This window comes from Clavelina lepadiformis, chromosome 2, assembly GCF_947623445.1.
Source record: "Clavelina lepadiformis chromosome 2, kaClaLepa1.1, whole genome shotgun sequence".
Lineage (NCBI taxonomy): Eukaryota > Metazoa > Chordata > Ascidiacea > Aplousobranchia > Clavelinidae > Clavelina > Clavelina lepadiformis.
The window spans coordinates 1,274,048-1,294,615 of record NC_135241.1 but is presented as its reverse complement, the minus strand read 5'-3'; the positions used below and the strand labels follow the sequence as shown (position 1 = coordinate 1,294,615).

General features: G+C 41.9%; 1 protein-coding gene across 1 annotated transcript in view; it reads right to left on the bottom strand.

Annotated features, from left to right (window-relative positions):
* Positions 1 to 587: 587 nt before the first annotated feature.
* Positions 588 to 20,568, bottom strand: part of LOC143446029 (adhesion G-protein coupled receptor V1-like) — a 39,344-nt gene continuing 19,363 nt past the window's right edge. Inside the window, exons 52-112 of the mRNA XM_076945475.1 lie at positions 20,427 to 20,533; positions 20,219 to 20,338; positions 19,900 to 20,135; positions 19,564 to 19,747; positions 19,313 to 19,491; positions 19,037 to 19,146; positions 18,628 to 18,878; positions 18,346 to 18,437; positions 18,098 to 18,245; positions 17,859 to 18,001; positions 17,373 to 17,595; positions 17,170 to 17,298; positions 16,580 to 17,029; positions 16,387 to 16,500; positions 16,163 to 16,309; positions 15,952 to 16,076; positions 15,685 to 15,886; positions 15,281 to 15,509; positions 15,047 to 15,192; positions 14,692 to 14,905; positions 14,053 to 14,224; positions 13,600 to 13,816; positions 13,234 to 13,429; positions 13,040 to 13,153; positions 12,672 to 12,886; positions 12,398 to 12,569; positions 12,055 to 12,263; positions 11,587 to 11,835; positions 10,981 to 11,174; positions 10,571 to 10,784; positions 10,291 to 10,359; positions 10,067 to 10,217; positions 9,627 to 9,789; positions 9,319 to 9,475; positions 9,073 to 9,207; positions 8,828 to 8,972; positions 8,569 to 8,753; positions 8,027 to 8,206; positions 7,621 to 7,861; positions 7,238 to 7,405; positions 6,974 to 7,170; positions 6,328 to 6,517; positions 5,822 to 6,108; positions 5,579 to 5,724; positions 5,254 to 5,455; positions 4,900 to 5,088; positions 4,554 to 4,733; positions 4,244 to 4,399; positions 4,097 to 4,165; positions 3,910 to 4,029; positions 3,402 to 3,542; positions 3,148 to 3,288; positions 2,921 to 3,055; positions 2,706 to 2,840; positions 2,301 to 2,467; positions 2,022 to 2,179; positions 1,815 to 1,936; positions 1,595 to 1,703; positions 1,439 to 1,530; positions 1,057 to 1,165; positions 588 to 932 (exon numbers count right to left, since the gene is read on the bottom strand). Of these exons, the coding sequence (XP_076801590.1) occupies positions 754 to 932; positions 1,057 to 1,165; positions 1,439 to 1,530; positions 1,595 to 1,703; positions 1,815 to 1,936; positions 2,022 to 2,179; positions 2,301 to 2,467; positions 2,706 to 2,840; positions 2,921 to 3,055; positions 3,148 to 3,288; positions 3,402 to 3,542; positions 3,910 to 4,029; positions 4,097 to 4,165; positions 4,244 to 4,399; positions 4,554 to 4,733; positions 4,900 to 5,088; positions 5,254 to 5,455; positions 5,579 to 5,724; positions 5,822 to 6,108; positions 6,328 to 6,517; positions 6,974 to 7,170; positions 7,238 to 7,405; positions 7,621 to 7,861; positions 8,027 to 8,206; positions 8,569 to 8,753; positions 8,828 to 8,972; positions 9,073 to 9,207; positions 9,319 to 9,475; positions 9,627 to 9,789; positions 10,067 to 10,217; positions 10,291 to 10,359; positions 10,571 to 10,784; positions 10,981 to 11,174; positions 11,587 to 11,835; positions 12,055 to 12,263; positions 12,398 to 12,569; positions 12,672 to 12,886; positions 13,040 to 13,153; positions 13,234 to 13,429; positions 13,600 to 13,816; positions 14,053 to 14,224; positions 14,692 to 14,905; positions 15,047 to 15,192; positions 15,281 to 15,509; positions 15,685 to 15,886; positions 15,952 to 16,076; positions 16,163 to 16,309; positions 16,387 to 16,500; positions 16,580 to 17,029; positions 17,170 to 17,298; positions 17,373 to 17,595; positions 17,859 to 18,001; positions 18,098 to 18,245; positions 18,346 to 18,437; positions 18,628 to 18,878; positions 19,037 to 19,146; positions 19,313 to 19,491; positions 19,564 to 19,747; positions 19,900 to 20,135; positions 20,219 to 20,338; positions 20,427 to 20,533 (10,319 nt within the window). The 3' untranslated portion in view covers positions 588 to 753. The remainder of the gene's footprint in view (positions 933 to 1,056; positions 1,166 to 1,438; positions 1,531 to 1,594; positions 1,704 to 1,814; positions 1,937 to 2,021; positions 2,180 to 2,300; positions 2,468 to 2,705; positions 2,841 to 2,920; positions 3,056 to 3,147; positions 3,289 to 3,401; positions 3,543 to 3,909; positions 4,030 to 4,096; positions 4,166 to 4,243; positions 4,400 to 4,553; positions 4,734 to 4,899; positions 5,089 to 5,253; positions 5,456 to 5,578; positions 5,725 to 5,821; positions 6,109 to 6,327; positions 6,518 to 6,973; positions 7,171 to 7,237; positions 7,406 to 7,620; positions 7,862 to 8,026; positions 8,207 to 8,568; positions 8,754 to 8,827; positions 8,973 to 9,072; positions 9,208 to 9,318; positions 9,476 to 9,626; positions 9,790 to 10,066; positions 10,218 to 10,290; positions 10,360 to 10,570; positions 10,785 to 10,980; positions 11,175 to 11,586; positions 11,836 to 12,054; positions 12,264 to 12,397; positions 12,570 to 12,671; positions 12,887 to 13,039; positions 13,154 to 13,233; positions 13,430 to 13,599; positions 13,817 to 14,052; positions 14,225 to 14,691; positions 14,906 to 15,046; positions 15,193 to 15,280; positions 15,510 to 15,684; positions 15,887 to 15,951; positions 16,077 to 16,162; positions 16,310 to 16,386; positions 16,501 to 16,579; positions 17,030 to 17,169; positions 17,299 to 17,372; positions 17,596 to 17,858; positions 18,002 to 18,097; positions 18,246 to 18,345; positions 18,438 to 18,627; positions 18,879 to 19,036; positions 19,147 to 19,312; positions 19,492 to 19,563; positions 19,748 to 19,899; positions 20,136 to 20,218; positions 20,339 to 20,426; positions 20,534 to 20,568) is intronic.

Below are 20,568 nucleotides of genomic sequence, written 5' to 3'. Positions count from 1 at the left end.
ACGAGCTTGCTTAAGAGCGGGCTCCGATGGATGCACATTATTTATTTGTATTTTCTATATTGTTTTATCCGAACTAGGAACTGTCCATTTGGCACATTGAACAGAAGCAAGCGTCGTTTAAAGCTTGCTGAAGTATATTAAAATGGCAACTCAACTGGGAATCAAAATGGGTTCGCATTATCAGGAGTCAGTTTTTTAACTTTTCCGCCATAGCGAGGACAAAAATTTTTGTAGTTTATAGAGAAATCTGTTGAAAATGAAGGTTGTCGGCTATATTGCTATGGCACGTGACATAGGCTATTCCTTGTAGCAAAGCCCTTCGTGGAATGTGGTAGGTTACTCCACAAAGGTTTACTGTTGGCATGTTTGTAAACTGTGTAGTAGCATTAACCTATTTTCTGCGATTTCAAAACGACCAAGAGAGAGCAATAGTTTTTCTATCGAATTCGGTTTGCCGCCGGAAATAATTAACACTTGCGAGCCCGGCTAGAATTAGGCCTAATGGAACTAATAATGCTGGTACCAAAGCAACAATTAGCTCTGGAGTTGATATGCAGAAACCTGGCTTATACTGAAAGAAAGCGATCTCAGGATCTTAGCAAATAACTTCTTTTCTCATTCAAGTCATGCGCTAACGAGCAGTTCACGATAAGGTTAAATGACCATACTGTGATTTAGAGTTCAATGCTTAGGCGAGTTAGACGAAAGCTTATTGAAATAAAAACACATTATGGAGCTAATATCAAAGCAACGTCATAGGTGGGTATCTCCCATCGGTATAACAGACGGCGCATATTCCAGTGTCGTCATTTCCGTTCTCGGTTTGTCATCGGTTTCGTTAAGAGGTGAGGTAACGATATCACGTGATATGTCCGAATCGAGGGCGATTTCTTTGATGTTAGTTTCATCAACATCCGGGTCAAAACTTCTCTCTGTGAATAAGCAGAGTCCGACTTCGTGAATCAAGCAGTGCTTGCTTGTGAGCGCAGCAGTAGTATGATGTACTAGATACAAGCCACATATTTGCAGTTTAGCAATTCGCAAAACATTCCTTACCACTCTTCAGAGCCATAATAAGGTCGTCGAAATCCGCTGAGTCATCCTTCGTACTATATGCACACGGACCGATGTTACCATCGTCAACAATGCTTCCTTCCCAAACGCCCTGTGCATCGCGAAAAAAGTTTAACTTTCAGCGTTCGTCAGTCATTTGCCGTTATTGGAACCACCGTTAAGGGAGCTTGTTGGCATGCAAGAAACAGTGCCTATTTCAGGGTTCATATAAGCATTTTATATATACTAGAAGCAATTGTCCTTTATATGTGTGTATGAAAGACTCCATTTAATTTCCTTGGTCAAAGTAGCCTACTGCTTTCTTTTGGCTTGTGGGCAACTTAAAAACGTTTACAAACTTCTATGATTAACTTGCTTACTGTACCTCATACGTCATTAAACTCTGGGTGCTTTTGTTGATGACATCACCGCCGGATATTGATGGAATCTTCTCACCAATCACGCTCGTCTGGTATTCTGGGGAGAGAAAACTCCCTTGTTTAATCTCACATCGGCACAAGCTTAACCCAATCACACAAACCTTCCTCAATGACGTCGTTTGTTTTGTCGATTGTTTCGTCATAAACGTTTTTGTTACGGAGGCACATTGGACTATGAAGAATCCCGTAAATGACAAAGACGTAAAGACCCTGGAAAGCACAAATTCAATGTTGATGCTTTATCGAAATATTCAAAAAGCTAGCAGCCGAGTTTAAGCACGATTAGTGAAGAAACTGAAACATCTCCGAAAGATGAGAAACCTGAATAAAATTGAAGACGATGAACGATACCAGCATCCACAGATGGCCGTACGCCAGATGGAGCCCTGCCCACAGCCAGGTGATTGCGAGGAAAAAGTAGAACCAAAACAAAAGAGGAATCTCTGAAAGTTATAAATTGCTGTTAAACTTCGTGTGTGTGTGATACAACCATAGATATAACATAAACACAAAGTTGTTACAACCCACCAATCGAATTGAGTTTTCCCAGGGTAATATCATCATAGTTCTTCCAGGTCGCCTTCCTCTGATAGAGATAGAATCCTACTCCGGCTAGTGTAAAGATGCATAGGCACGCTGGGATAATAGCGCTCAGCAGCGCACCGTAGGAGTTCACGATCATGCACCTAGCAGCACAAGACCTTACGTTTGCTGTCTTATTAAATTGAACATCTACTATTCTACTTCAACAAAATAACACAGTTCACTTTGGAGCAACATAAGCACATAGCTCAAAAGCACACTCACATATCCCCGTTATCATTGACGTCACCGTAGCTTTCATAGATCGTTTCCGACCCCATGGCGTACATCACCATGACGTAGACAACAATCGCTATAGCTGGGGTTCCCCAACCCAGCATGAAATAAATGATGAAGGAACGGTCTGAGTGCTGGTCGTTGAAAGCGAAGACCTGCGTAAGAGTGAGTAAGAGTTGAGCTGTAAAGATTTCCGAGACGAATTGCTTCATAGAATAAAGAGTAAACAGAAAAATGTAATGAATGTACGTTGTATAAAAACTACATCGTATACAATGCAATCAATATAAAAAGCTTTTATAACTAATGAGCTTTGCGCTGTGTTGGTTCGTTGGATAATACGGTACGAAAATACGATGACGGTATTCGTAGTGAAATGTTTCAGTTCAAAACCTGTAGCAAGTTGACTGCGTGGACAAATATCCATGTGAACTGTGCGAGCCAGAAATAGTGAAGAAAAATGCCTATGGCAACACAGGAGTCCTGGTTGGCATCCCGACTGACCAACGCACCCACAGCAAACACCAGCTTCGTTTAAATGAAATTGATTATTTTGAAAGAATGCTGGAAGTGAAGGAACTTTGCAGTGAATATAAGAAAGTAGTTACCTGGGTTACTGCGCTTGCGAAAAACAGATGCATGAGCAGCTTGGATGCAAATCTGGCCCGCCTTGAACACAGATGATGACCAAGCAACGTTACCAGAAAAGCAGCTATGGCTATAAAGCAGGCTGCGTATGTTGCCTACATGGAAAAACATATCACCAATGAAGTAAAAATCTACAAACAACATGTCGTGGGCAATTATTTGTTGTACAAGTGCATATAGTACGTGCCTGGTTGTATCCGGCAAGGTTATCGGTTGGCCCTCTTGCCGCGTAAACAGACATGTGGTGGCATTCGCACTCTACGTAATTGGAGGTATCGTCCACCACCCTGCACGTGCCACGCTCTGACGATAACCATCTTTGTGAGGCCTGCAAGAACATTAAGCACGAACCTTGTCTGTAAATCTGGGTTTGAAACCTATAAACCAGGTTTTGAAGCCCGACTCGGAATTATCTAAGTTTTGTATGAAAGTACTTCGCACCTCGTTCCATAAAACACATTCTGCGCCTTTCGGTGAAATCCTTGCGTCATTTGTGTAGATGCGATAACGCACCGGAGTCACTAATGACGTCATAATTAGTTCATCGACGCCAACCGAAAAAATTTTGTCGCTCATTGGTGCCTGCAAGAATAATGACGACCATGTAACATCGTAAGAATCTTTTTTGTGTGGTGGTCGAAAAAGTGACCACTAGTTGAAATAGCTTAGCCCAAATGTTTCGGGGTCCTCCAACGGAGTCTACCTTATGCGTGTGGAGATATATGCAACTAGGTGTAAATGCAGTTTTTATTTCTGCACCTGGTTTTACCACATTTTTCAGATGCTAGTCATTGTTTTGCACAATGGCAGCGACCCAGTTAAAAATCTATGCAACTATATTCATAACTGTAGCAGCCTATGATTATAGCAACATATTTACGCAGTTCACGACTCACGGCGTGGAAAATGTTCAAGTAAAAACTACGACTACTTTCTAGTGTCTACTGACCGTTTGATCTTCAACATTAAACCAAACCGAGCTTGAATACTCGATGAAATAGACATCATAACAACGTGCGTTTTCCGAAGCCACGCCAGTCATTGAAACGTCAAGCAAGTCAGCTGGCATCTGCGCAGAACAAAGCCACGATGAGACATTATTGGCTGATCAATGCGGATGATTACTTTTTTCAGACCTGAAAGAATTCTTTGCCGGATCCGGTGAACTGGTAGCCGTTGATGAGTTCTGGATACCAACGCGAGCTCTAGGTTGGCAGACAATGAACAATAAGACATGTCACGTCATCGATAATTATATTAATATTTCCTTATTGTGACCTCACCTGCACCAGGACGTGGCTGCATGACTTCATGGCGACTGTGGTGACGTCACTGGTAGTGCATTCCGACTGTGACGTCATACATAAAGCAAAGTTATCAAAGGAAAATGAGAAATCAGCATGTCCCCTTACAGCATCCGTGCGCGTGGGATCTAAAAGCTGCAAAAGTAGTTTAATGAAACAATTACTGGTGTGGTTTCAAACTAAAAAAAATAACATTCACTAAGCAGTCATTTAACCATCGTTACAGTGCTAATGGTTTAGTTTTAAATTTGACTTCTTGCTTGCAAGATTACACTTATGTTGTGATTACCTTGCAAAATAAATGATAGATTTCAATAATGACGTCATCAGACAACTTCCTCCGCCTGCCTTCAGCGATGACGTCATCCAAACATCCATGAAATATGAGCAGTTGCTTGTTACCAAGGTTACCATCAGCCAGGTCGTGAAGCTGAGAAACAACGTCACTAATGACGGAGTCGTCCAAGTCCTGCAGAGAAAGAGGGAGTAAAATTTCATCCGTAGTAAATTTGTCTCTGCCAAACAATGCATCTTTATTGAAATTTATCAACATAATTTTTGATTCTTCCACGTATGTAGGATCATTTATTCACTGGATAAATGGTAAAGAATGGAAAAAGACTTCGTTACTTCACCTGCTGCAAGGTTTCGTACACTGCCCACGCTCTTTTCACGTCACCACCGCTGACAATTGTGACGTTGCTGACGTAATAATGGTCGCTTAGTCGACTTCTCCCGCTCGGTGAAGTAAGCTCGATTCGGAATATTTGAGGAAGATCTGTCGATCCTCCATCTAGGAGCCGGATCGAGATGAAGGATTCTCGCTGGGGCGGAAGAAAATTAAAGAAGTCACAAAAGTTAAAGTGATGCTTCTCCATTTCAGAAATAAATAAATAATTTAAAAATGGCGAAAAAAAATTATCTGTGCATTGTATGTGACAATATCGATGGCTGCAGTCAGCTTTACTGTTATTCGTTGGAAAGCTTACTTCTCCCGGATTGAATTCGATTGTTTCATCACTGGTGATGTAATCCACAGCCGCTACAGCTGGATACATTGTCACCCCAGTTACGGTCACTGTGCGTCGCAATTGTTGAGTTTTGTAGCGCACGGTTGCTTTGGTGGTGACCCCGCCGATTCGTTCCACAGTTAATCCAACAGAATTGCTTCCTTTGGTAGCAACTGGAAATCTACATGAAAGGTTTATATTGAAGAAGCCCACAGTGGTAGTTATTCTTCAGCATTATCTAGTGACCCTCACAATACATGCGTAGTGTGTCATATCTAGATGTATTGAAGGCAATAATCACAACCTTGACGAGAGGGCGAATTGAAATAAACCATGAGGCGCATCACTATCTTCAATTGTGACGTTTGCAATCCGACGAGTCTGGTCGATCTCGGCTCCTTCAGTGACGTCATAGAGCACAACGTAAAAAGTTCTGGAAAATTCTGCAAGCTGACGGAAGATAAGATTTAGATTTAGATTTCCTATTAATGAAATGCATTCATGGCTTGGTTGATAGTAATAAATACAAAATTATCCACCAAGGTACCTCGTCATCTTTTAACGTAATGATGACGTCACAATCTAACTGATTCTGGGGACACGTCACAATCCCGTGCGTTGATTCAAGTTGCTCGGAAAGGCCTTCTCGGCTTTTCCACGTAACCGGTGACGTTTCTGTTGGCTGCGGCGTCGAAAATAAGCTTTCTTCTATTATGACGTCACCAGGATATGACGTAATGGCTCTCCAGCTTACTATTGCATCACCATAAGCGTGTGTACGAGTTAAACGTAGGTGGACACTTCTGCTGGATGTGTCTTCGTTCATCGAATAGTCTGGAAAACATTAAAATCCGTGATCATTTGCTAAACTTAAAAACGTTGCAGCTAGGTGGCGCTCATCCAGTTGCATCTCGCTCATTTGCTTTCAAGTTTCAAATCTTTCACTCCGGATGGTTTTGTTACAATACGAGTGACGTTACGAAGTGCTAAACAAGTTGTTAAAATAAACAAAATATGAAAATAAAACGAAATAAGTTTGTTCAGTTTAACTACCTGCTTGTTGAAACCCAATGACCCCATCAGGTACGTCATTCGCTGCTATGACAACCTTTATCAAACCTTTTACGGGGCTCACTTGAGCGCCTCCAGTGGTGGAATGTAAGAACAAAAAGAAAACCTCGTCCGGTTCGGAAATGACGTCATCACGAATGACAAGCGGAACGGAAATAGAGTTTGTCCCTTCCTGAAACAGCAACAATAATAACATAAAAATGAAAAAATGAGTATTTTTCTTACGATGTTGGCTGGGGAGCCGAGTGGTTACAGCGCTGGGATTGCAATAATGTGGCCCGTGCTCGAATTACGGGGGTGCTACCATTGTAAGGTCCTTGAGCAAGGCATTAGCGACGCTTGCTCCTGTTCAGTGGACCCGGTGTGCAGTTCTTAATAACATATAACAGGCAGAAAAATAAAAAAATAACTAATGGGAACTTGCTAAACGACAAGCTCGGTAACCGGATCTCGAGCGATGAGGAATCATCACCGGGTTTAAGTCGTGCAAAGACTTTCCCCATTCCGAGGATAAAGATTACCATACCAAGATGATCATTCGATGTCCGAAGCAAACATTCCTGGTCTCTTTCCCATTCGTGCTTTTATCTGAAGATAACTTAAGCTTATGTCACTCCAGCCAACTCACCTGAAAAGTGATGTTGATGTCTCGCACTTCATAATCCAAGCCAGCGCTCGCTCGCCTACTGTTGTCTTCGTCTATCTTCAGCGCCATCCATGGAGGTATATTCATGGCATTCTTCTTGTCACGAGGGGGCGTCTTATAACTTTCTTCCCCACCTCCAATGGTGCTGATCATCACAGAAACATCACCGATCGCACCAACTACGATATTAACCAAACAGTCATAAACGAACTTATGTGAAATGGGATGATAGGTCATTGAACTCACGTGATCTCTGCACATCCACCATCACGATATTTACTTCTGATCCATCGCCACTGCTCTCTTTTGCTTGTATTGTGACGTCTGCAAAGGAAATGACGCCCCTTGCGTTTGTGGATTCGGCTATGGTCACGTGACTGGTTCTTTCGAACGTTATGATGCGAGGGGAATCACCTGGTATATTGATTTTATCGTAGCAATGAGTATGACCTCAAGCAAAAGTACAGTATTAAGTGAAAGTGATAACAGAAATGCTTAGACAGCTTTATGAGCTCACAACCGCATAGAGCTACTACCACAACGAGTAAAACAAAACACATCGGTAGCGCTGTTGTCTCACTGCGCCTCTCCTGAAACAGTTGTAATCTCATTTATGAGGTGACTGTCACCTTGGTACAAGCTGTCCGCTTGTTTTGTTGATGTCAGGTTGACCATAAAGGATTCACTCTTCCCTGGAGCACTGCCAGCCAATCCGATGCTGAAGATTTTCTCTTTGCGTCCCTGCTCCATTGTGACGCTTCCTCTTTGAGAAGGAGTGAGAGTCGTAGAGGAGAGTGAGAGAGGAATGACGGAAAAGAAGACCTCCACATCAAGTCGACTCCCATATAACCGCTCGATCGTTAAATTCACCTGGAAAATTGAGGAGGATAAATGTGATATCGAAACCGCTTTCTTTTGATGGTCGATACAAACTATTTAGAGTTAGAAAGAATTTATTTATTTTTGTGGAACAAACAATTACTTTGAAACTGTGAAAGAATTTTTCTTGAAGTTATTTCTCAGCAATGAACTTACCTTACTCCTTGATCTTTCCAAAATGACGTGGCTGGAAAATGGGGCAAACCGGATTGCCCCCGACGGGTCTATCTCCGCCATGTCGCCATTCTTCAGCACTCTGGCGCCACCGCCAACCACACTATGAACTCGATTAATATAAAGAGCGTATGACGTCATTTTAGCAGTCGTTGGAAGCAACTGAAAAGTTAGAAAGTTGAAAATGTAAACTTTGTCATCATATCAAGGTCATTGACCTTGGTCAAACCTTCCCAAATGAAGGAAATATTGTTAACGTCGATGCAAATCTATGGTCAGTAATTTTTGTAGTGTGTTTTTGGGGACCGATACGATTTCTCCAACGGTCTTTCAGAATTTGTACTTTTACAACTACAGCAGAAAAATAGGAGTTCTTTCTGTGTGAGTCTTTAGTCGCGATCTCTTAAAACTTTGCAGCAGTCGCCAAAACCAAACTTTAAAAAAAGTATCTGCGGCTAAGCTGGAAATCGGGCAACTAAATAAATAGCTCATGCACTTGTTTTTCAACTGGCTAGTGTACTCACCGTTACGTAGAAGTTGATGACGTCTTGTGAGTGCTTCATGGTCAGTACCCCACTTGCTGGGGAGAGGGCACCTTGCGCGACATCTAGCGGCGCACGTTGTACTGGATACCCGGACGTCCAGTGAATAATGACGTCACCGTAAGTACCCTGTCTCGTTATCTTCAACTGGCATTGATTACGTTTAACTGAATCAAACAAAAAAGAACCGATGTAACAATCAAGAGGAGTTTTTCAAACGTAATTCGAGAATTTCTCTTACCATCGTCAACCTTTGCCAAGGCGGAGGAAAATCCGACCTGGGAATTCCCCGTTTGTGCAACCACTTTCACTTTCGCTGTCGAGTGCAGTCGGGAGATTCTTGGTTGAATATTGACATCCGGGTCCATGTATTGAACCGATGTTAACTGCGTATGCGCAACGTAAAAACGTTGATTTCATGAGTTGAGTTATGAGTTATTCTCGGGTACAACAGACGTAAGTTTCACGTTGATTCAACGACCTTACCTTTACAGTAAAACTACTTCCGACGGGTAAGAACACTGAGTGTGAAATCTGAATTTCTTCTGTACCCCAACTGACGTCAGCAGGAAATACGACAGTTCCGGTATTCGTAGTGACGTATGCAACACCGACTACAGGCTTGGAAATGATCCATTTATTAAGTTCGATTCAGAAAAGTTAAATTCGTTTTGATACATTTCGCTCATATCGAGCAGAATGAAGATATCAGAAAATTGAAAAAATGCTCACATCTTTAAACAAAACTTCAAAAGCAACGACGACACGCCCGAATAAGCCGCGATCACGTGTCACATTGACTTGAATGAATCTTCTCATGTCAGAACTGACTCGGATCCGTTGATCTTCCTCTCTAAGCAGGAAGATTCCATGAGGATCACCGTTCGCTCTGCAGAAGACCCAGTCAGTTGCCATGGAAACGAAGTAACCTATGTGTGTGTGTGTGTGTGTGTGTGTGTGTGTGTAGACTTGTAGAACAATGAGCCGGTTAGGTTGACGGCAAATCAAACCTGTAGTAATATGACGTCATCATAACATACCTTATGGCAAAAAGTTGTCTCTTATTTTGATTGTCGATTTCCGCACCGCCATTTACCGACAATAAGGTGAGGAGAAAAGTTTCTTCGAGTTCGGGAAGTTGGTCTGCTGAGATGGTCACCAGAATCTCAGCGTCAATCTGTCCATCGTGGACCAGAACGGAACCTAGACACACAATGGAAACTCTGTTACTCTTCATCAAAAGTGCGGATAACTCAAACTGACCTATAACTGGTGCTGACAAAATTGACCGTACAGTAATATTCTACCTGCAGTACTCAAGTCTGTTTTGGATTATTCAAAGTTGTCTGTTGGATCGTTCTCGCTTTTAATTAACAGCTTTCTTTGTACGTTATTAGGATCTTGACTTACTGATTTAAGCAAAACTATATCGTGGATCTGATGACAACTGTTGTTTTTATATCACGTAATCATGACGTACCTATGACGTTCGTTACGTCGTCATTGCTTGCACCAACCGCTTGATTTATTGGAGATATAGACCAGGTGACATTAAGCAATCCCGTGGAGCCAAACTGCCGGGTTATTGGAAAAACGAGCTGCGCAATTCCAGATTCCGGTTCTTCTATGAACTAGACCAAAGCTTATAAGTGATTATGACAAGACAATCAAAAGCAAAAATCCTCTTGCATTGGCATTATATACCTGCTTTTGATTAAAAACGTTGTTTTCGTCAGTTGAGCTGCCAAATCGTACCACACCGTTCGGGTGACCCTGTATTGACAAAGTGATGATGTGTAAGAGAGCATTTTCAAAAGAGCAAATTATTACAAAACGTGTTAACAGATTAAACAAGTGAAAACTGTTTCAAGCAAGCGAAAATAGTAAAGTTACAGACGGCTAAAATAGGAGCAAAGAAAGAACGAGTGAAAATTTCTATATTAAATATTAATCATAATTAAAAACACATGTAAATTGTCATCACCTTTTTCTGCACAGTTATCAACGCTCTTCCTTTAATTTGACTGATTTCTGCTGGAGATGCACTTTCAATAACGATAATAAAGTGCTCTTCCACCTCTTGAGCGCCGTCTGACGGAAGGATATTGACCAAGATTTCCCGCCTTCCATTCTCTCCGTCTCCAAATTCAAACTGACCACTCAGGGGAGAGGAAATGTCGTCATGAAGCGGAGAATTACTGCAAACCGAAAAGTGATGTTGACCTTGAGTTCAGATACTAAACCACATACAGTAACAACAACTAATAATTAACTAATAACCAGATTCATAATAGCAATCACTGGGTAAAGTGGTTTCGAAAGGTAGTGTTTGTTTTAAAGATATCTAAAGTTGTCGAAATGGTTTCAATGAAGTTAATATAAAATAAACATTACCTTGTAGTGGGTGAGATGAAAGGTTCCGTGCGCTCTATACGCCATCTAACAGTTACTGGAAGACGATTTCCACCAAATCGTTCTAAAGTGAAAGCAAGTTCAGTTCCACCGGGAGAAGGACTCTTGATCGAGACGTTATCATCTCCGATAAACCGGAATACCCCGTTTGGATAATCGCTCTTCTTTATGGTGACCTGATGAAAATGACTTATCGCTGCAATAACTAGTGAATTAACATACGCAATGACAAAGAGTATAAAGTTATTAGGAATCAACCAATCATGCAGTCACCTTGGTAGTGAATGAAATCAACTCATAGCTGTAATAACTAGACCCGGTGCATTAATAAGGGATATAAAGTCGTTAATTTTGGTAACAACCAAACAAGCACTTTCGAGTTAAGTTAAGTTTCGAGTTAAGGGTTAAACGCTGTTACACCTTGTTGCCTAAGCATTTGTTTTACATATGTTAGGTGTCACGAATGCGTTGTTTAATGACCTTTGTGAAGATTTAAAGGGAGGGTCATCACGTGCCTGCCGATAATAATTTCTCTCTTGGGCGTTAAAGACCATTTTACTACATTCACTGACATCGTGATCATTTTACCTCGGAGAACTTCCTGCTTCCAAGTCTAACCCCTCCTGAGGACCCCGCCAATGCTAGAGTGAACTTTTCTTCCCCTTCCATCATTGTGTCGTCAACAATGGGCACTGTCACATAAGCATCGGATTGTTCGTTTTCAAAAGTAACCAACACTCCAGCCGAGGGAAGTAGAAAGTCAACGTTTCTTCTGGCGGTTTGATTGATGGCTGTCACCCGCACAGACACGGCACCATAATTCCCCTCGCTTCGGATCTTGAAAGAAAAAGTGGGGACAATATTTTCGAAATGTACAATTTAGCGCAAATTCCCACAAATGGTGAGAAGAGGCAGTTATTGCGGTTATGCGACAATTCAAACCAGACATTTTAAACCCTTCTAACCTAAGTCTTTCATAATTCATAATTTCTGAGTTTCTAATTTATATTTTCAGATTTGAATTTTCGCGATAACGTTACTTCATATAAACCTTACCAAGGGCACTCTGATTTCTCCATCACTTTCGTCTGCGATCATGGCGGACGCTTCCGGGGCAAATTGGACAACGCCTTCCGGCCCATCGCTCTTAGCGATACGCACCACTGACCACGTCACGTCACCTAGAAGTGGAGGGGAGTCACGTGATAGATTGAAGGGCTTGCGGATGACGTAATCGTTGTCCGAATGAGATAGAAGTTGGAGTCCTGAAGATTAAGCTTGATTGAATTGGGTCGGCATTGGTCAGTTTTTGCAATATGCTTCGTGAAATTACTCAAAACAATCTCAGCTCTTTTCCGAACTTCTTTCAGTGTCAATAGTTTAATAGACTGCATTTTACCGGTAATATTGAGGAAAAACTCTTTTGGTCCTTCTGGAATTTTATCGTCTATGATTTCTACGTCGAATTTCTTAAACGCTTCGCCGTCAGTGAAAACAAGTCGTTTGTTTATTGCGTAATAATCAACGTTTGGAAGTGCGCTTCCGGGTTCAGTGTGGACATCCAGGGCAACCTACATTTGCAAGAATAATCCTATGAGCGCTTCATAAACAAAGCATACTCACGACACAATGGTCAGACAAGAAATGTAATTTCGCTTGCATGACGTCATCACCTCCCCCAAACTCCCATAATTTCTCAGAACCGCGACTGACACATACGATGGTCTGCTTGGTGACGTCGCAAGCGATGACGTCACGGTGTGGTAATCGATGCTGCTCTCCTTGACGTGGTAAACGGGTTGAGAGAGCTCAAACTGACCGTGCGGGTGGTCGCTGGCTACAACGTGGATTTGACACTTGCTGGCGCTGTGGTTCACTGTGGCGCCACCTTACGGATGATTAATGAGAATATTAATAATTTCTAAAAAACGCTGTTGATAATAATTAATGATCCATAGTCTATTATTCTAGCAGATATCCCGAAGATTTACGAAAATTAAAGAACTAAGGATTATTATATGCCATCCTTAACAATACCAACCTGATGCCCCAATTAATTTTATGACGTAATCACTGGGACTTTCTGGAATGACGTCATCGACAGTACGAAGCTTAATCGTGGTTTCATTTTGAAGATTGCGGAAATAAGCTTGGCCTGGATTGACGATGAATAACAATTGTTGCAAGGATCAATTCTTGTGAGATTAATTACAAGCATGATAGTTAATTACAAACCTTCAACTTCTGCAAACGTGGCCTGGTCCGCGGGAGTAACCTGCCAATCAACCAGCACCTCGCCAAATACGCCCGGTCCTCGTTTCATCATGATGGTTATTATTCCGTCATAATTACCTTCGGGTTCCGCTGCGAATATTTCCTTCGTGAGGATGGATATCTTACCAGCTGCTCCCGGATTAGCTGATATTATGACCTGGATTATGACGACAACGTTTGTAATTGACACGCGTTCTTTGCGATGATAATGTCGGCTTCGGTTCTTGGACCGAGTGGTTTTATAAGATATTGATCACCGTTAATTTGGATCCACATCTTAATATATTTGCATGGACATCATGACCTTAACTCCAACACGTAGCCTACCTTGGCATTTCCAGCTACTGGCGATATTTCTGCGCCACCGGTGGCCGCTATTAGGCGTATATTAAAACTTTCCTCTCCCTCCAGCTGTTGGTCGGGAAGACTTCGAAGGATGATGGATTTCGAGCGAGTATTCGCGGGAAACAGAAGGTTTCCTGAAACCGGACTCAAATCGGCATGTGCAGAGTCATCCAGTTTCCATAACAACGTCACATCCTCACTATAAGCATGGGATAGAAGTGTCACTAACTTTCACTCACGATCATAGGCTTTTCAATATAGGTCGTCGCCTCAAGACAAACAACCTGCTAGTAGTTGGTTGCACAGTTTTACCGGTGACAATAGACATCAAATAAATAAAGTTATGGAAAGTAATTAATTAATCTTCATTTTCAATCTGTGCTCGACGGATAAGAAGAAGGGGAGAGAAGAGACGGATATTCGTTGAAATCTTACTCGCTTCCCTGGAATCTTTTTACTTGAAGCTCAACCGATCCTCTCGCATCATCAGCTGTAGTGGATTCCTCTAATCTGTAAGAGTCTTGGAGAAAGCCAAACATTCCACTCGGTGAGTCGTTGGGCATGATGTTGACCTTGACCAGCAGGTCACCTCCTAACTTTGCTCCTCCTTTGAAGAAATTCGTAAGAATGAGCAGAAAGTGCAACAATGCTATAAAAATACAACTTCAATTGCTGAAGAGTAAACCTTTATTAATTTCCGAAGAAATGAAATTACCTTGCAATACCAATATGTTGCAATCATCACAAAGGCAGCAATAACAGACATATTTATTTACCAAACGAGATACCGCAAAATAGTACGATACATTTCAGACATTTGCTTTATTAAATAAATAATAAGTCTATTTCCATACTCACTGAGCTGATTGCAAAATTTTTGCAATACAAATACACTACAAACTAAAATCTTTTGTTTGCTTCAGTAATCCTTTAAAACCACGTATGACTGACTAAGCCGGTCTGGTCTAAGCCGCCTACCCGCCTACCCGCCTACCCGCCTTTTAATTTACACACAATCAACTTCCCGACTAATCAATGTCCATCTAAAAACTACGTAAAAAGTTACTACCAAACCTGTAGCGGCAACCAACTGCACGGTAAAAGTCTCCACAAACTCCACTTCATGATCATCTGCGATGAAGATCTCAATTTCTGCTGACTTGCTTACCTCCAGGAACTGAACAGATCCGGAGGATGGAAAAAAATCCTGGTTCTTTGCCGTACCTGGCCGGGCCACCCATTCCACGCCAATCGTCCGCACAAAACCGACCACGCGCTCCAGGGCAAGCTGTATCCAAAACACAACCCGAGTCACAAAGTTATCGTTCGGGATTACGTCCGCAGAATATTGTAAAGATTTTTCTGTCTTCACTGTTACACAGTATGGTATGACAAGCTTTTTCAACTTGAAGGTTACGATGGTATTTGCCTTTAGAGAGTTGTTTTTTCTGGGTAGTTCGAAAGCATCTATCGCCCCTTCTTCGTTTCTTGTTACGTTGAACTGGACGAAGCCTCGTGCGTCATCGTTTTCATCAATCGTCACTTCCGCTAGATCATTTCCACCTGAACTAATGCCTGTAAAATGATGAAGATGTTGAATAAGCTCAATGTTAATCATAGACGTCGAATAATGCTGTAAGATTAAAGCAGAATACCACCACACCTGGCTCTCCACCGATTGTAGATTCTCCTATCAACGTCACTTTATAAATAATCACATAAAACGACTCGATATCTTCTGGAATATCATCGGGGATAATGCTGATGCTAACGGCAGCGCGAGTCGTGTTTTCCCGCATAACCAGCGAAGAATCTCGAGGTATGAAGTCTGTGCCAGGAGTAGCTTGAGACTTTAACTGCAGATTGTCAGCTCTTTGAGTACGAAAGTGAATCTAGACATTTAAAGAAAAACACAGGAAGCTGTTTTATTAATCATCTTATCGTCTGATCGTAGCTCTCATTTCAAGCTTAAAAAAATGTTGGTCTCAACTAACTTAAGTCCTAGAAAGGACGCTATAGCAAAGGCTTAATTTGTGCACACTACACATAGAAATCCTATATAACAACCTCGATATCTCCCATCATCCCTTGCTCACGAACCATGTCAAGCGTGACCAACTGTGACGCTCCTGAGAGTGTTTCCGCTTCACTAATCACTGTACGCAGTGAACTCGGCGCCCATCTGACAACACCGTGTGGTGAGTCGTTCGCTGGAATCTGAACACGTGACTGGGAGCTGGTGACGTTTAAGCGAGGTGATGACGTAATCCTGAAGTTCAAAACACAACCTAGTCAGACTAATAATACTTTGGAGGTAATTTAACATTCTAGTACCCGCTGCCTCCGACCAAGTGTGGGTTGATTAATCTTATTGTGACGTATTCATCAACTTCCGGTAAGTCATCGGCAAGAACAGTGAGCTGAATCCCAGTCACTGATTGGCCATCTTCGAAAGCAACCTGCAGGCCGGAGATATTTCAAAATTGAAGTTATAACTCAGCGTAAAAATCTATTTTCGATTATTCTGTGAAATTATGAGATTAACCTGGCCGGAAACAGGGGTGATGTCATTAATATTGCCTTCCGCAATCCAGTCAACCGTGACGCTTCCAAAAGTTGACACATTACGTAATAGGTTCAATGTGAAGCTGTTGTCGTTAGAAGTTTCCTCGACTGATTTCTCAAGGAATTCCTGAAACGAACAAAACTTCAAAGATGAGGATTTTTTGCGCGAACAAAGTTATCACCGAACTACTTTTTTATTTTCACCTCCACGAAGCCAATTATACCGTGTGCGTCATCATTCGACGCTATTATGACCTCCAATGCGCTGGAAACGTCATCAATGATCACGTGACTCTCTCCGGAGTGAGTCAGTATAATCTTGGATAAAAGTACAGCCAGTTAAGAATTTGTGATCTTGCAATCCTATCGAGCAAAACAGGCAAAAGAATTTTCCTACTTTGAAACTCTCATCTTCTTCTGGGAGGTCGTCGTTTAAGATGTTTATGGCCACTGTGTGCAGCCTCTGGTCGGGCTCAAAGGTCAACGATTTGGTCAAGGAAACAAAATCCCCGGCAGGTACTACCCCATTTGAAGTCCCATTCAATGTATGTATGTTGACCACGTTATAGATGCCAGAAAATGAAAATGGCTTGTTGGCAACGGAAGAACTTGCGTCACCACCAACTTGTGACATCATAAAGCCACTTGTTGCCATGATTTCGTTGGTTACCACGGCAACAAGAGCACTGGCGTGCTTGGATACAGAGTGAGGATAGAGAAATGAGGAAGGTCCAGCGCTGAAGAGATGACGAAACAACAGCGAATCGTGATCGAAAAAGTAGACTTTAGATGACGTATGTGATGACGTCATTAGAAAAGTGACGTTATCACTTCTTAATACAGACGGCTAGAAATAGTAAAAACAAGGTACGTTTAAAATTTTGCACTATATTTAGCAAATAAGTTTAGTTTGACATATGATCTTACAATCCAAAACAAAGTGTAAATCGGCATGTGACATCTGCACGGAGTAAGTATGGAAAATACCTGAATGCTATTGCGAGCGTGAAGACTATCGACTGCCAGTGAAGCAACCTGAAGCCTGCCAACCCCTGCAACGTGAAGTGATTGGTGTGCTCTAAGCAGAAGGTTCCCTTCCTGGTCGTTTTGTAAAACCTGAGGAGAAAAAAAATTGTAGAAGCTACGGAACCTTTTACTGGTTAATGTTGGGACTTGGGAGGCAAATATACCTGGAAAACCTTGATGACGTCAGGACCATCGGTGGTGTATTCGTTACGTGAGCTGGCTGAAGTAAACATTAAAAGACAATCGCCGTTGTCAGCATCATAATGCACAACGTCACTTGCGTGGGAAACGTCAACGTTGGTACGTTGCGTGAAGGTTGACGTCACAGGGTCCCATCTGTAAACAACGGAAGATACCTTCGACGCTGTTGGAAGTTCTGAGTCTAATCTGTAAGAGGCAAGGGTAAGAGGTAAGAGGCATTGAGTTTCGGTTCTGTTACAAAAGTTCCTATTTAACTTCACGGAAAATAGTTTTGGGAAAAAAAATCTTTGTGGTATGGTATGACGCTTGAGCGTATTATGTTCTTGCTGTGTAAACGTATTGTCTTGGCTAAGTAATTCAAATCGTTTTTGGATCACTGTGATGATAAAATTATCCTTCTTTGATGACGATTAAAATTGCTTTACGATACACGCAACACACTTGTTTACCGATTCGCTATAGCGAGATATAGGTAACCATTGATCGAGAAGGTCTCAAGCCCCGATGCGCCTCTGGTGGGCAGAGTTTGAACTTGATTAAGCACGTGATCAGATTCGCTCATCCGGAACAAAATCGAATCGATACTGGAAACCTGACCAACGAAAAAGTTCATTTGATAGCGATTGAAATTTCAAACTAGCAAAAGACATTTTCAAAACATATTTGTTGGTACATCGACACCACTTACTCTGTTGTTATCAACGCTGTTGGCGACCACCAGGTAGTGGGTTGTTTTATGAAAATGCGCAGCATTTGAGGCTCCTTTAGTCCGTATATCTTGCACCACTCTCAATCTACCACCTTCCATTGTGTACAGGCGAGAATTTGTTTCGCGTCTGCGTGGATACAAGTTATATGACATGGCATCGCTTTGCAACGTACAAGGTACGTTTAAGTTAAGAGAAGAAGTAAGGAAGGAAAGTATATAACTTCTACCTTCCATCTTGGCCTGAATTCGAGATAAATATGAAAATATTCGGACCAACGTGGAATGAAGTAGCACAGCTCGCCCCATCAGTTTCGATGGTCTGCAAATGTTAAACAGGTGAAGTGGAATTCGAACGGTGATGTGTTGCGTACAACTTCACCAATATAGTTACATATGGATAGTGACAAATGTGATTAAACATTAATATAAAAAATTAAGTAAAAAGTAAAAAAGTAAAATTCTATTTTAAAATTATTATTATATTGTAAAAAAAACACTGAATTGAGTACTTGTACAGGGGTGTACACTCCCTGCCACTTGTAGAGGGTCGAATGCACCCCTGGGGTTAACGTGGCTAGTGTACCGGACCCTCCCAGTCGAGTAGTTAGCGGTCTGACTAAAATGTTGGTTAGATAAATAAGATAACTTGTGCCTTCGTGGTGAAAAGCGTGGAACCAAACTCCGCTGGAGCCGGGAAAGGTTTGGAACGGAGCAAGGAAGGGAGGATAAGCGGCGGAAGCGGAGAGAGGAGTGGCACTTCCTGCAAATTTTTAAACAAGAAAAAGGGGACATTAGAAACTGTCCAATAAACTATGGATTAGGTAGATTTGAAACTTCTATGTGAAGCTGGGTTACAAAGTGGAAGATTTTATGCACAACAACCATCGGTGGGAATGGTAAGTGTGGACAACCGGTTACCTTGAGTCGTTTGCAGATCAATTGTAACTGTTCCTAGCGTACCCTGGTTGCGGAGAACATCAACATACAACAACCCGACATCCTCGTTGATGCGTATTATGGATTGGTTGCTATAGAAACAATCTTGGGTAAATTATTTCACAAACTATGAATTGAATGTTCTGTTTTTGAAGATATGCAATCAGAGTCCGTTGAATCAACTTCGCTTAACTCAAACTGTCCGCCATACCTACTGTAGAGCACAAATCGATCAAACAAACAACTGGTTCTAATTACCGAGAAGCAGACGGACGAACTGTGAAGTTCCCAAACGGAGCATCATTTTCCTTTATAATAATCTCTGTACTTGTTCCGGTGTGAGCCAGCGTGGCTCCGTTTGTCGGATCGAATATAGTGATCCTGAACCTCTCATCCAATTCAGTGTTATCATCCGCTTTGGCCGCCAATTCAATAACCTGCAAATAGAAAGGATGAGCATACGGTCCAGCAACCATGCGTCTGGTGACTCTTTATTTAGGTTATTTTACCTGAAACGAAACTCCATCTTCTATTGTGACATAACCTTCAACAGGGGTGATGTCACTAACAGGCCCGTCAATCACTTCACCGCTTGAGGTCAGTTCTTCGATCTTGAAACGCAGTGTTATTGTCCCGAACACGCCATCTGGCGGACTGCGCAACACAGTGAGCTCTGTCTTGCTTTGGGTGAAGCTAACATCAAGAAAAGACGAATCGTTGAAAAAATTACTCCGAACTTTAAAATCATTTTGGTGTATTAAAATAGACTAAACATCATATACCACGTTTACAGGAATAATAGAGATTTCCGCTCAACAAAATAAAAAAGCCTCCAAAGAACTCACTTCAAGCCTTCCGGTTCATCAAGATAAATGAGAGGTTCGTTGTCAAACGCTACTCTCCCGTGCGCGTCGTCATTCGAGAGAATCGTGATCGTAGCCTTCGTGAAATTTCCCAACTCAAGTCCAGCGGATGGGTTGCCTAGCAACACGTCGAACGATTCCTTCCCTTCTGGTATGTCGTCATTTATGATTGTGATTTCATAATCGATGCTATCTTGGCTGTCGACGAGCACAAGGGTCTAAACAGCATGAAACAATGATACAATGATACAAGATATAGGGTTATAAGCCCTTCCTCTACACGGCCCAGTATTCATCTTACAGTTGCTTCGCACGTGTAATCTTTCCCGAGAATTGCTTTTCCGTTCTGCGGGAAAATGAATACCGAAACCTCGCCGTACGTTCCCTTCTTCCGCATGATGCGAAGTCGAACCTTGGCATCCTGTGGAGCAAATCCGAGATCAATCAAAGGAAAATGCAAAACACACTTTGAAATAGTGTATGTATAAGAAGAGGATGAACTATGAAACCTGGGACTCATCAACGGATAGCTGGATGTGATTTGGATCAAATTCCACGACGCCTTTTGTTCCGTCATTGGCGTCAATCACAACTTGAGATAAAGCACCAGCTGGGTCTAAAGATAAGCAGAAACAATAGTTTTTGAAAGCA